Here is a 14,937-nt window from a genome sequence, read left to right on the forward strand (position 1 = left end):
GTTCTGAATATGTTGCTAAGACAGCAGTTACCAGATTGACCTAAATAAAATTCAGTCGCTGATCCCGAAATGCACTGAGAGTCACCCAAAACATGGAATTATCCCAGAAGAATGTGGAATGCAGGGTCTTCCACCTGCTCCCACACCTCTCCCACTCTTCTGCCTGCAGAGGCAGCTTCCAGGAAGGCCATTTCAGTAGCCATTGGATCTGAAGGCTGTCCTGTGTGTACAGGGTGTAAAGACAAGGTGTAAGTCCCACTAAAGAACTGAACTTGTGTGATGAGAATTTCTGAATGCGGATCTGGAATCTGAAGGTGGGAGAATGAAGGAAGCCCGCTACACGGCCCAGCAGCAGGGGAGGTACAGCAGCCAGCTCCCTGTTACAGCATTGTCGCAGTGAGCTCTCCCCTTTTCAGCTCCAGCAGGCATTCCCAGACGTACAGCATGGCTTTAAAAGGAGACACAAACTTGCTGATCTGGTGACATAAGTACACGAGGAACAGACTGGGACAGGGATAGTTTTCGGGCTCCACACAGAAAGACGGAGTAGATCCTGAAAAATAAATTATTACGGGCAGGTAGGGCTGTTTCTGCCACGTCTTTCTGCTTTGCAGTCCTGTGGACTGGCAAGCACTTGGAGGAAAGCACACTTTAACCTGGCCTGTTAGCTGATCAGAAGTACAGCCCACCAGATGCATCCAAGCACTGACCAGAACTTGCTACTACCAAAGAAGTCAAAGTCTACAAAGATGCATTTATTGTGAAAACTTCAATTTCCAGTAGTTCTATTTCAAATGGCTAAGCTTGGTTTGCTGACATGGTCAGAACTCTGGAAAGACAAAGCTGCAGGTTCCTATCCAAGCAGTTGTTCGTCATGTACCGCAGAGGACGGGAGACCCTGTAACGTCATCCTCAGTTATAAACCACGGAGATGGTCTTGCTCAGTTCTGTATGTAGTCTTCAGTGTGAGGACAGAAGGCCCAGTACTGCTCTGAGTTACAACACCCTAACATCCAAACTGCACTCCCTGCGCTCTCCCATCTCTGGAGGAAAAGAGCTTCTGCCATTCTCAGTCTAGATGGATATGCACCCAACTGCATATATTTCACCGGGGTGAACAGAGACATTCTCAGGTCTCTTGAAAAAGAGTCACTTTATGGTCCATCAGACATAATCCAGGCCTACATGCCCCGCGTATGTGAGCTTGTACAGAGTGCCATGTCCAGACGTGTGATACTGCATCTCCCGGGTCCTCACTCAAGTGGGGACAGGCGGAGCAGCAGCCTCAGTGGGTCCGCTGGTGCCTTGGACTGATTTTATGGAAGGTCGGCTTTATCTTGGAGACAGTTCTGAATAATGCCTCTCCAATCCAGACACACAGATAAGGGCAGGCAGAAGTCAAAGTAACTCAAAATGAACTTTAGGACATTTGACATCTTATGTGGAGAAAAATCTCTTGTAAGCCAGACCTCCAGAACAGCAAAGCTTTACCTCCCTTCTCCTTTGACAAGAAGTCACCGAGGTCATAACCTCAATAAACATCCTTTGTACTATGGAGAAACCATATGGCAAAACTCTATAACGAAGATGTTTCTGCTTCCTGATTAAATATAGGTAATTCTGTTGCAAAGAGCTTATCATGATATGGCCTTAAAGCAGACACAGACTGAAAACCTTTAGGACATATTTCCCTCCCAGTCAAGAGAGACTGCCATTGTGCATCTCATTAGGGGAAAACAGTTCCCACAAGAGACACATCAGTTGACACCACTGAAGCCAGGCAACCTGGGGAAAACAAGTGTGCAAATCCTCCTGGAAAGGCAAGATGATCTTTTAGACAGTCTCTAAAAGTTTCACTAAAAGCAAAACAAAAAGAACACCTTTCTCCCTCTCAGCCGCCGTTCCTCCAAAACAACCCAAAACCACGCAAGTAATGAAGTAAGAAGTTAAAAGGATTAACGTCTTATTTTGATTGGGATGAGATAAAGGTCTCAGAAGAGCCAGTGCAGCTGAGGCAGTATTTCCCTGGCTGTTAGCACTAGTAGCAGCACCAGCATCTGGACCAGATTACTCAAAAGACAACGATCTCTCCTTTTTACACAGTATTAATAAACCTGCTAGGAATTAACACAAAGGATGGAATGTTGCGTGCTGGACTAGAAAAGACTTTTTTTTTTTTTTTTAAACAGAAAGCTGACAGTTATACAGAACCCTTTCAGATGATTTCCTCAGTCCATACATACCAAGAATATTAACTATAAAGATCTCAATTGCCTATTTGTGATATTTCTCAGTGATGCTCATGGAAAGGGTACAAAATGCACTAAGTTATCCCAACCTTCTTTTTGTCTAAAATGCACATCTTTCGCAATGACACAGGACAACAAAAAGGTTTATTTTAAATGGTGATTAATTAAGAAATTGCTTATTATTACCAAAGGTGGAGGATAATACAGGGGTTTTGAAATGTAGCTTATTACTCATTTCAGATTCTCGTTTTAATTATTTAGGAGCAATTCTGTGAAGACACATGTGAGAATTAATTGCAAGAGAACCCAAGAGAGATCAGAAAAGAAACCAGCTTATCTGGCTTCTGAAGATGAAAAAGTGAGCACTGCATCTGAAATTAAATTACCTTGTTATAAGAAAACTGTCTTCAGTCTAAATCTATATCAGAACACACCTGCATTTTCAAACTGTATTTTAACTTGAGGCTTGAGATCATGTCTCCTAATTATCTGAAAAGCAAATGGAGCTTAATTATGTTTTATTTAATGTGTTACAACTGAAATCATGCTAATGTTATTCACAAATAATTCCTAATTTTTCTACAGTTTCCCATACCTCTTCTTTATCATTATGCAGGAAGCCAAAGAGAGGAAAATGTGTACATGATCTCGCTTTATTGCCATAAAAGCTTCCCAGTAATGTTATTTGCCTGAATGACAAGAACGCTTTTTTTTTTTTCTTTAGTTGATGAGATAGCTGTGCTACTAGTCTTGACTAAGTACTAGGGAAACTAAAACCTGGAAAAAGTCTACTATCTTCACCATTGTAATAAAGGAAGATGAAAAATATGTTTATATTGATATGACGGAAATAGCTCATGCACTCACATCAGTTGCTTGTGGTAGAAAATCAACTAGGAAATTGCAATCACACTATTTAATTTCACTTCAGGAATTACTGCAGGGTCTTTAGCAATTCAACTATTTTTATAAAACACTTATTTTGATACTCTTGGATTAAACAGTTCATGTACATTCACAGAAAAACTAGGTATGATTTTTTTTCCTGTTGCAAAAGTGAATGTGTTTTTATCAAAGAACGAAATGCAAGAGATCTGTCTCTATCTTCTTCTGTACTAAAATTCAGTATGCATTCTACATACTGGCGAATAACGGAGGCTTTGCTAGGCTTTGGGTACTCTCAGAACTCTGCCATGGCTGTTAGCTGGGACATAACTCCCTGCTAAGGGGCTCCTCTTGGGCGACAGCAGCAGAACCAGTACTGCCACCTGTATCTGAAGCACCGTGTTGCCAGACACAGAGCCATGAGACCTAACACCCAATGGCTTTGTCAGACAACTCTGATTCAAATTCCAGATAGTACATATGTGGTCTCAGTAGGGTTCATTAAAAACATCAGAAACCTGTTAAGAATATTTAAGTTCAAGGTCAGTTGATGCACAATAAACTATATGTATTCAGCAACAACAACAAAACACGTAAACACTCATGCCACAAGACATAAGTTTGTTAAAAGGCCAAATTTACACAGTGCGATAGAGTATAACTGGTAAAAAAGAATAATGGTAGAATTTAAGATTTCACATTTAGATAAAAACATTAATGATTTAACTTAAGTTTGAAGTACTAAGCAAAACTATGCATAGATTTGAAGAAAGTTTTCTGAAGCCATCTTAAGTCAAAAATAGATATTCTTTTAATAAATGGAAAGGTTTAACTTTAAATAAAATGCACAGTGCTGACAGTGCAGCTACAGTGACTGCTGTATAAGTGTGAACAGCCAATCTGTTAAGGGTTCAGAAAACTGAGGAAGAAAAAGTCATCCATACCCAACCAGCCAGAGACAGGGATATTTCAAAGACAGTGAACTTATCATAATATTTAAATAACAAAGAGGTGAAAAGATAATTTGATTTTTTTCTTTTCTCATTTATTTATTTTGAGTATTAGAGCTTCATAAAGATTTGTAAGAATTGAGGTATTCCTGCAGATCTGTCCAAGCATTTTATAAACTATCAAGAAATACTGCCAGAGTAAGAGATTTCCCCTATTTATAACTTGTGGCTACACAAAGTAAGTCATTAGTATAAATGTGTCAATGAGTAGACATCCTCTGAGATCAAACTTCAGCTAATTACAACAGCTTTGCACAAGACTGTGTAGTACTTTGGAATTGATCTTTTACTAACTATATTTATGTGAGAATAGAAAACTTTGTCACTATGCGTACTGATCCACTTCTGGCCAAAGTATTAAGGGCTAGATTGTGCAACTCATTGAAAAGTACTGTTCGGGGGGCACCTGATCTTAAGTTCCCTACAGTCAAAGAATCACTTCTGTTGGTTTCATTAACTTTCGACAAGGTTTATTGGCTATGGGGGATTGGACTAGATGATCTTCCAAGGTCCCTTCCAATCGCTAACATTCTGTGATTCTGTGATGTATTACATTCAATGGGATAGAAGAAGCAGAACCTAACGGCATAGCAGTGTCAGACAGAACAAACTGACTTGTCATTTACATATTTGATGCAGAGATAAACTTAAGTCTGATGTGTAAATCAAGATCAGGTCCAATCTCCCACTAATATGCAAGTCTCTCATATCATTAAAATTTAGGAGAGTGCTGGTGTATATCAACACAAAAATTCAGATCCAGCTAGATTGAAAACCAAAAATTCAATCTGATAATCTTAGTAGTATTGAGAAAAAGAGCAACTCAATAACTCAATTTAAAACTAGACTTACTTTACAGTATTAAACTAGAAACTCTTAGATATGAAGTTCACAGCAGATGTAGCATATAACTTGAGGGAGTTATGTTAAAACCCCATCTTGAACTGTTGAGAGGAACAACGATCCTTTTACATTACCTCCACTGAAATCTCCTTTGGTGCCATGGGCCACTTGTGCTCATACTTTTCTTTCACAGTTTGTTCACTGTTCGCAGTTGGTGCTGTGTTCTCAGGCCGTACTCCATGGCTTGTTTTGCCCACCAGATTTTGAACTGATTTTACCATATTCTTTAAATCCTCCGGGTATGGAGTGGGATAACGTTTTAGATTTATTTCAACCTGAACATTCATAAAAAGAATTAAAGCACAAATACAAAATGAAAACAGCATGCAAACTAAAACCATGGTTACAGTACTATGCCTAAGTGCAAATTCCTCAAATTTTGAGTTAATCTATTTGAGGTAATTTGTTACATATAGCTACCTTCATGGATTTTTAAGTTCTTGGACTGAAATTTGCATTCAGTTACATTATGGAAACCTATAATGGAATTTCAGTGACATAAAATAATGGATGGGAATGCTTCCCTATAAGCTTATCTTTCACCCTGTGAGAATATTGTATTTTAATTCTACACTTGACTTGAGAGTACTAACATATTAAATCACACTTTTCCAAAACGATACTGGTGTAAATGAAGAATTAATTTAGCTACGTTCAGTGTACTGAATTAATCTGAATTATCTATAACAACTGAGAACAGAATCTGATCTACTGGGAGCTATTTGCTCTTTGAGATGGATAATGTACATACATACACTCAAGTATATGAATACTCTTAAGTATACAGAAAATACGGAAAAACAGACTCAAACCACTACAGAGAAGTCACCCAAAGTCACACTGAATAGTCCTTTGACTGAAAGACCTACTGTTTTGTTACAATCATCAACATCTTAAGCTTATATTTTTTTATCACTCAGAAGTAAAGAAACATTGTATTCACCCAAGTCCAAAGCAACCCTAATTTTAAGACAATTTTACAGAATCTCGGGGTTGAGTGAAAGGGGAAGAGGGACATGACATGACGCTACCAGCAAATCGCTCAGAGGTGCTGCAGATTACCACGTCAGGAGAGATCTGAGCAGGAAAGAAGACATACATGGTGCTGGCCTCTCCTTAAACCTCCCCATTGTGTTACAGACGTATTTTGTCTGCTGCACATTGCACCCCATCATGAGAGGAGATGCTGAGGAACCAGAAGAGCGCGTCCAAACAAAGCACGAGCTCAGCAAGGCTGCTCGGGCTGTGCAGAGTGGGCATTTGGTAGGTTTGCCCCTTGCGGCCAGCCCGTGGCGGAGGCCTCCCCCTCAGCGCATGGCCCTCTCCTCCATGGAGCATCTCCTGCCCTCCCGGCTCCGTCCTTCCCTCTGCAGACCTGCGCTATCTGCACTGCCTGTGTCCCAGCTGGGACGGGTGGGTGAGAGTCGAGCACCAGCTCCGTGGCTCACGTGGTGAGACAGAAAAGGCCTGCAGAGCGGCCAGCCCACTGCCAGGAAGGAGTTATGGTCCCCAAGCACGGCCACCTGAAATCCAAAAAGTGCTGCCTGAGCCTGCCGCTCTCTTTGGGCCTGGACTTGGGGTGGAAATGCAACAAAATCCTTCAGTGAAGGAAAATTACAGCTCCCAGGGCAAGCTCTTTGTGTCAGGATAACCGTTGCTGTATATGAGGCTGTGAACTTTGAAATTACTCTACATTTGCCATGTGATAAGTAAGTATTTAGAGGCATTTACCACAAAGATGCTTTTACCTGATTGTGTATGTGAGATAAGCAAAGGGAGCTTGCTTTTAATAGCTCACTATACAGCCACTGAATTTTTGTAGGTAACAGGTAATTTTGGATTTAAATGAATATGGTCTATTGATGGGAATATTTTAGAAGCAAGAGCATGATCAATTTGGAAAATAAAACTATATGAAATACTAGCTTATAAGTCTGAACCACAATAGAATAAACATTACAGATAATAGATTCCGACATGACCTTAACATAAAACGTTAAAATGTATGACTATGATGTCATATGTTAATAAAGAATTTCAACAGAAAAAAGAAATTAAGTCTGTAAAGCTTTACTAAAGCTGTGGTTGATTTGCGGTTGAAAGAAATCGTATTTGGAGGTGGCCTAATTAGGCAATAGCTTTTTCACAAAATCCGAGCCATGATTTAAATGCAGGTTGTACAGACAAACATAGCTAGAACTCAAGTCATAGAGCAGATCCTCAATAAGTACTAGTCAAGGAAAAATTAACTGAAAGACTTTCATGCGATAGGCAAGTCAGACAGGGATTTCAGTAAGAGTCTTATATCACTATGCATATAACTATTACACAATAAAAATACTGGCAGCTGTGGTGGGTAATATCCAACAGAAAGCAGGCATTTTCATCACCGATTTAGAATTATCATTACAGTGGAAATCTGCAATCCCTGTCGATGCAATTCTTTAATGTTTTAATGCTACACCAAAAGTACCATGACCCTGAGAAGAGAATTTTCAAAGTTCAAAATTCTTTATGGAAGAATTTATTGAATAATTAAAATAATCAAATCAATGTTATATAGTTTGGCTGAGAATTCAGTTTTAACTGTGAAATATAGAAAGGAAAAACTATTTACACTTTTATAAAATGCTAACATTGTTTCTGATTACCACCTATTGCTAATTGGTTAATCTTCAAATTCATCCCATAAAGGTCTGATGAAACTGCTGAAACTGCAAATGCAAAATACTCCGTACAACCAATTGCAACACATGGATGGACTGACACACATTAAGTTCACAAAAGGTCCCAGAAATTAGCTTTTAGCTCATGTGCATGCATCTAAATGAATGCTTGTGAACAGTTGAATCAAACAACTCTTTATGGCACTTTTAGGTTCATTCATATATGCAGATGAATTAGCCTTGCTGGAAAAGAGCACACACATACCAGAAGGATGCAAGTAAGTGTTTCTACCCTATTAATTAAATATTAGATCTTTTTTTTTTTTTTTAATAGCTTGGGAAAAAAGGGTGTTTTCCATCACCCACATACCTACAGTTTTCCTTTCAAAGTCTGGTAAGATTTCCTTGTTTTGAGCAGTGTTATTTCCTCACTTTCCATTTTTACAAACTTACAGGTATTTATGGGTATCTGGTGTACACACAGTGAGATATAAGAAAGGAAAGATGCTCTCTTTAAGAAACACAGATGGGAGGAAGTATCCGATCAGCTCCTAGCTCCTTGCTTAACTTTTCATTTAATAATTCTTCTCTGTATAAGCAACAACTATGGCATCTGCTGCAAAACATAATGGTTTGGTTTGATGAAGAGATACTAGGACCATTATAGAGAAGAGGAACATTGGATTGGAGCACCTCTCCTTCGAAGACAGGCTGAGGGAGCTGGGGTTGTTCAGCCCGGAGAAAAGAAGGTTCAGGGGAGACCTCATAGAGGCTTTCCAGTACCTAAAGGGGGCTACAGAAAAGCAGGGGAGGGACTGTTTGTCAGGGGGACAAACATAGTGACAGGACAACGAGTAATGGTTTTGAACTAAAAGAGGGTAGGTTTAGATTAGACATTAGCAAGAAATTCTTCACCATGCAGTCAGTGAGGCCCTGGCCCTGGCTGCCCAGAGGAGCTGTGGCTGCCCCATCCCTGGCAGTGCCCAAGGCCAGGCTGGATAGGATTTGGGCATCCTGGGCTGGTGGGAGGGGTCCGTGCCCATGGCAGGGGGTTGGAACCAGATGGTCTTTAAGGCCCCTTCCAACCCAAATTATTCTCTAGTTCTAGAATTCTGTGATTCTATGATTGTATATAGGAATAGAGAAATCTCATGCAGAAACAGACTTGTATATTACAGCATTGGTATATCCACTCTCTATGGATGAGAGGGAGAAGAGGTAAGTAAAAACTCCAGAAAATATATTTTAGTGTTGGACTCTTCCCCCCACACTGATACGAAGGATGAAGACTGTCTCAACCTTCATCAGGCCAAGACAAAGCATTAGGGAGACCTGCAGCCCCGGGGACCACGGGTCACCCACATGGTACAAACCGCTCCTCCATGACCAGCTGTGCCACGGCTGCCCTCCTCAAGCCAGGCGTGAGCAGGCAGCCCAGGAAGGAAGCACTGCAATCGGAGCATCCACAGCATCCTGAGCAGCTCTGGTGCTGTGTGCCCAGGCCTGGCGTCACACCACGCCATGGCAGCTGCTCACAGCACGGCACAGGCCAGCTCCTATCTTCACTAAATGCTGTTTCTAGGAAACCTGAAAATATGGTGATAAGTCTTGGCTGTGTTTGCCTCCCCATTTTCCATACAGCAGATGGCAGCATTGGAACTCAAGTACAAGAACACCATTTAGTGGATGAAGGATATCATTTTTCTACAAAAACAACTTACTCGAAGGAAACATTTGTTTCAGTCATTCATAGAGTTCAGAAATATATTAAAACCAAAATGGCTAAGTGACATTCTATTGCATTTCGATATTGAGAATAATGCTTGCAACTAGCATATAATACAGTTAAATTCTTCTATGATCTTAGAAACTTATATCTATTTCCCTGTTAATATTTCAGTTATTTTACATATTTTGCAGATTTGGACAGCCATACTGTTAACAGTTAAAATTATGATAAGAAGTAGTGCAACAACATAAAACTCTCCCTGATGCTCTGCTTTCCATACATGAGCCATAAATCTGCAGTTCACCTGGGGTAAAATTTCAGTTTCATCTATTTATCGTGAGTCAAAGATTGCTTTTTGATTTCGTTTTTCTGTTTTGCTAAGTAGTTTTTTACTTTGCTAAGTTCTGTTTTGCAGTAGAGTCAATTATCTCTAGTTGCAAGACTTGGATGAAAATTCATAATTAGGGAAAATATTAAACAAAAAATCCAAAATTTCCAAAAATATCTAAACCAGTTGTTAACTATTTATTGCTAATAGTATTGTTCTTTTTAAAAGTAAAATATGATTTTAATATCCTCATATGATTTTTGTCTCTGGCAACACTTGTTAGGTTGGGTATCCTACTGCAGTTCAAAATGTGCATTGTAAAGTGTTTGATCTGGGGTAATTCCTTTATGTTATTCAAAACATAGACATTGACATTTTGAACTTTTTGATAGGTTACAAAATTGATGAAGGATACCCCCTCTGGTGCACATTCCTGCATAACTCCAAGAAGTTGCAAAGTGCTCATCAACATCCACATTGAGAGGAACATGGAATATAGGGCCTAAATATTTCTAAAGAATTAGGTGGCTGGAGGGTAATTCTAAGTCCCTAAACATTTTGTGTTAATTTTGGCTTAGTGGTAAGACACCTGTCACATTAGAACCCAACACTAGGGTTCCTAATTCGAAGTTTTGCTGTCTAGACAACAGCAGACTACCTGGTACTGTGTACTTCAGAGGAGAGCAGGTATGTTCTTCTTTCGTAACTGTTATACTTGAAACACGGTTTCAAGTATTTTCTGCTTATTTATAAAACAGAAATAGTTCAAGATCAGTATATTGGACCCTGTCCATAACATATGAGTACCAGAAAAAAATCAAACAGAGCTTACCTTAACTTTCCCTGCATTTTCCTCCTCTTCTTTTTTATCTTCGAATTCAAAGGCAACAGTCATACGTTGCTGTCTCTGCTCCTCCCATAAAGTAGGGTTAAAACTATCACTGTCTGACTGGAAATCTACAGTTAAATTGCAAACAGCAACGGAACAGAACAAGGGATTAGTGCACTCAGCAAACGATTGGAAATGACCTAAAAAGACAAATTCTTAGTGAATCCTATAATCTTGGGTGACTGTCTTAAAACTGTTGTGGGGGGTAATGAAAGTATTAACCGACAAACCACTACAAACAAGTTTTAATGCTAAAATCAGAAGGAGAACGGTGGAAAGCAAGAGGGTTTCAGGGCAGAGGGGAGTGGGGTACAGGGACTCCAACTTAACGGGGGTATGTCAGGAGCCAAGCCCCCAGCCGGGCCGGGCCCAGAGCTCCGCACCCGCACGTCTTGGAGGTGCCCCCACCCCAGCTCCCTCAGGCCGGCCCAGCGTCACTGCAGGCCGAGCGGGCCCTGCTCGGCTCCAGCTAGACCCTCGGCTTCTGCCCCATACACACTTCATGACCAGGCTGAAATCATTTATACGAGGACATTCTTCTGAAAATGTAAAAGAAAACGTAAATCCTGAGATTAATGGACAGGAGCCCTTTGTGTGTGACAAGATATGGGCTGTTACGTGTGCGCTGCTGGCTTTACGTGTCAGAAGAGAGACACTCATACACAGAACCACGTCTGAAACCCCTCCCTCCCTTTTATCTCCACTACCTGAACAAGCACTCTTCCTGCCTGTGTAGGAACTGCTGACGATGTTTTACCTTCATCACTGCGGGGTTGCTGGGGAAACATGTAGTTAGTCAGCACTCTCTGCTTTGTTTCTGGGTGAGCCTCCGTTTGCAGTGGAATGAGAGCCTTAGACTGTACAGGAAAGGCAAAACAAAGGACTGGTCACTCAGAGCATGTGTGTTAACCGAAACAAGATTTTAGTATGTGATAAATAGATAATACAGGAAAAACTAAAATTCTGTGCAAAAATAATCCTCTCCGTGGACTAAAACAAGTGTTAGTTTGATGGAAATTCTTACTCTCCCATTTCTCACCTCTAGTCTGCCTGTGATTCCCACCAGGGCCACCTGAAGAACACTAAACATCAGAAATATTGAATGTGTGTTCAGAATGGCACCAGTGAGGAAGCTACGGGATCAGAACAACTGAGCTGCAACTGCACAGTAGAACACGCACATTACGGCTGCGAGTTGTTTTAAGCCAAGGTTAACGACAGATAAGTTCATGATCGCTGTTGGTTCAGCTGAGCGTGACCCTGGCACAAGCTACATGGAAGCACCTTGAATATTCAGATTTTACCATTAGGTTTTACTTCAATTGATTATTTTTATTGCCTTGCTCTAATGTAGGAGTGACTGTCACGATTCACAGAATAGAAGTTGATCTAAAATTCATCACTGAAAAGTCAAAATGCTGAAAAAATATTGTATATTTAAAAAGAAATATATGTTCTGTGGCTGAGTGGAGGTGTCATGCAATGTTAGTTTTTTGATGGAAATAAGAGTGAACAGGAGGAGAATCCTAATTTAGCACTATAAAATTTACTCATAAGTTTCTATTATCTCTCCCGATTAGTCTCCCCTCCCTTCAGCTTTACAATTCTTTGATTAGCTATACAAGCAAAAAGTAAATTTAAGGAGAAATGCAATAAGCAAGCGCTGATGTAAATCTATTGGCTGCAGTACACTCGGCTTTGTCTGGGGGCCCAGCTGAGTGCTACGTGCTGGGCAGGAGCCCGGAGGTTTGCCTGGTACCACTACAAAGACACAGCCCTGTGTGTGCTGCTCTGCACGGTTCTGCCCTCAGCCACGCTCAGCATGGGCGGATGCGCCTGGTCTGCAAACAGGCAGCAGCAGAGCCAGAGTCCCTGTGGCTTCTTCATCCAGATAAAAGGATGGATTCATTTCCAGTAGCATGATAATTACCCTGATCAACTTCAGTTAAGGAGGTATAATATCTGATGTTGGGCATTATTGTAAGGTGAGAAAGAAGAGATTATGAGAATTTATTGCAAGTATTAAAAACTGGTAGGTATGTTGAACATTTCTAGCATGTTATTAATTGAGATTTTCTCCACTTAAAGTCACATTCTGGAACCGCAAAATTATTTTATCCACCAATACTGGCCAAGATCGATGGGGGGCTTATTTTAGTGCTCAGATGCTGGCTAACTGTTGCATTTCTCTGTGTTCGTGTGACAAAATTTCTTTAAAAATAGAATCCTAAAGAATGTATAGTAGTGACATGTAAACCAAGCCCCTTGGAACTAAGAAAGGCATGCTTAAATTTAAAAGGAACTTAAATGAGAATTTTCTCTAAAACGAGATTAGGAGTACTTGTTCGTCTTCTACATTTTTAAACTCCCACTGACTTTAATGGAGTTTAAAATACACAGGAATGGAAGCATGGACAGGAAAAGGCAGAAGACAAAAATGTAGGCATAGATGGAATATGGAGTGGGACAAACTAAGAACAAGTCTAATAAAAAAGTCTTACCTCTTGATTTTCTATTTGAAAAACATTCTCTTGATAATTCTGGACTTTATTTACTACTATATATTACTACTTTAGTCAGGATATAGAAGGTTATTTAGAAGCAAGAGGTAATAAATGACAGCAAGGAGAATCTACACCTTGGCATGAAAGCAGCAAGCTGGACCGGGACTAAACGCTTCTAAAATTCTACTACAGTCATGTATTAAATTCTACTACAGTCATGTATTAAATTATAGGCTTCATTTATGGCCCTTGCTTTACTAAGTACTTTACCTAGTACTTTACTAAAGAAATTATGAATATTGAAAGCCATTACCTGGTTGTCAGAAAGCCACAAAGCTGCAAGTTCTTTAAGTTTAGTAAAAGTGAATGGTAAGTTCTTCAGTCTGTAAATGATAATGGAACAACATGAATACTTCATTTCCACAATAGTTCCTTTTTAATCTGTATGCCGAACATTTTGTCTCGATCATCCAGAAATTGCTATCATATCTTTATTTTCTCTCACATTTTATTAAAACATAGTAATTTACTAAGGGGATTCCCCTTAAATTGCTTCCACATTAACAGAGACTTTTGGATTCTAAAACTACTGACTTCATTCCCTAGAGGTACTAAGGAGATACCAGTGTTTTGCCATGGCTGTAACATAACCAGCTTATAACTTATAACCAACACAAGTTACAGCTTATAACACAGAAAAAATCCCGGTGAGAATTATAGCAAAGTCCTTACAGTTTTCAGTGTAGTTAACATAAACCCTTTTATTTATCAGTTAAATTTCTGAACACAAATTACTCAAAGATAACTTAAAATTCACTTTTGCAGAAATGTTAGGAATGAAATTAAAATCAAGTAAATTAAAAAAAAATTATATGCATGAACACATTTCCTAAAATAATCTGCATGTGGGAACAGGGAAAACATGACTAGATGCTTGTGGAAACTTCATTCATGTTTTTCCCAGTAAGTAACTCATTCTGAACACATTATTTTTACTTTGCAGCCTGTACTAAGCCAGAGAGGGATGTCCTAGTCACATCCTGATATCCTCCATCTTTGTGTTACAGAAGGTTAAAGAGCTGGAGGAGTGTCGAAAGAAATGGACCAGCCAAAGGACTGACTACAAAGACAAAATCTAAATGTGATTTAACAAAAAGAAGAGAGGAAAAGCCCTTCTCTGAGAGAGTCAGACAAACTGATATTGTGGGGAGGACTGACAAATATGTTCATTTGCACCTCAAATAAAGACAGGCATTCTACTCTAAGGGACTGCACCTGCACAGCATCATCAGGAGAATCCTTTGTCCCTCTACCATTAAACAACTGATAATATTCCTACAGTCTTCTTCGTACTAAAAATCTATCTGCATTTCTGGAAGATACGTAGCTCACAAGCTTTTGTACCATTGCCTCTATGCAGCGTTTTGAAAGTGCATCCACTGTGGAATTACTTTGGGTGCATTTTTTGCTACAAAGATACTACTGTTAAATATTGTGTTATTTTTGAAAGCAGTGTCTACTTACTGCAAGTAACACATTTTAAAGACTGTGACTGTAATAAGAATACCTTATACTAAAGATGACTTATCTACAGAAGAGAAATAAATTGACGTGAATATATACACACACACGGTGTTGTGAGATAATCTCCAACTGAATGCTTGTATAGATTAGAGTATCTTTACATATGTGTGCACGTTTAAGTCTATAATTGATGCCACAAGACAGGAAAGAATTCCTAAACTTCCTGATATTTAACTTGCATTCCTGTTTC

The 14,937-nt window shown here is 39.6% G+C and overlaps 1 protein-coding gene across 21 annotated transcripts in view; it reads right to left on the reverse strand.

Annotated features, from left to right (window-relative positions):
• LRRC7 (leucine rich repeat containing 7) overlaps positions 1–14,937 on the reverse strand; it is a 181,828-nt gene that overhangs the window by 32,034 nt on the left and 134,857 nt on the right. For all 21 annotated transcript variants that reach the window (XM_080601781.1, XM_080601779.1, XM_080601783.1 and 18 more), the window contains 4 exons: positions 13,477–13,546; positions 11,417–11,516; positions 10,603–10,727; positions 5,122–5,322 (listed from right to left, as the gene is read on the reverse strand). In XM_080601781.1, the coding sequence (XP_080457907.1) occupies positions 5,122–5,322; positions 10,603–10,727; positions 11,417–11,516; positions 13,477–13,546 (496 nt within the window). The remainder of the gene's footprint in view (positions 1–5,121; positions 5,323–10,602; positions 10,728–11,416; positions 11,517–13,476; positions 13,547–14,937) is intronic.

The sequence above is a fragment of the Anser brachyrhynchus genome (assembly GCF_964034855.1).
Source record: "Anser brachyrhynchus genome assembly, chromosome: 8".
Lineage (NCBI taxonomy): Eukaryota > Metazoa > Chordata > Aves > Anseriformes > Anatidae > Anser > Anser brachyrhynchus.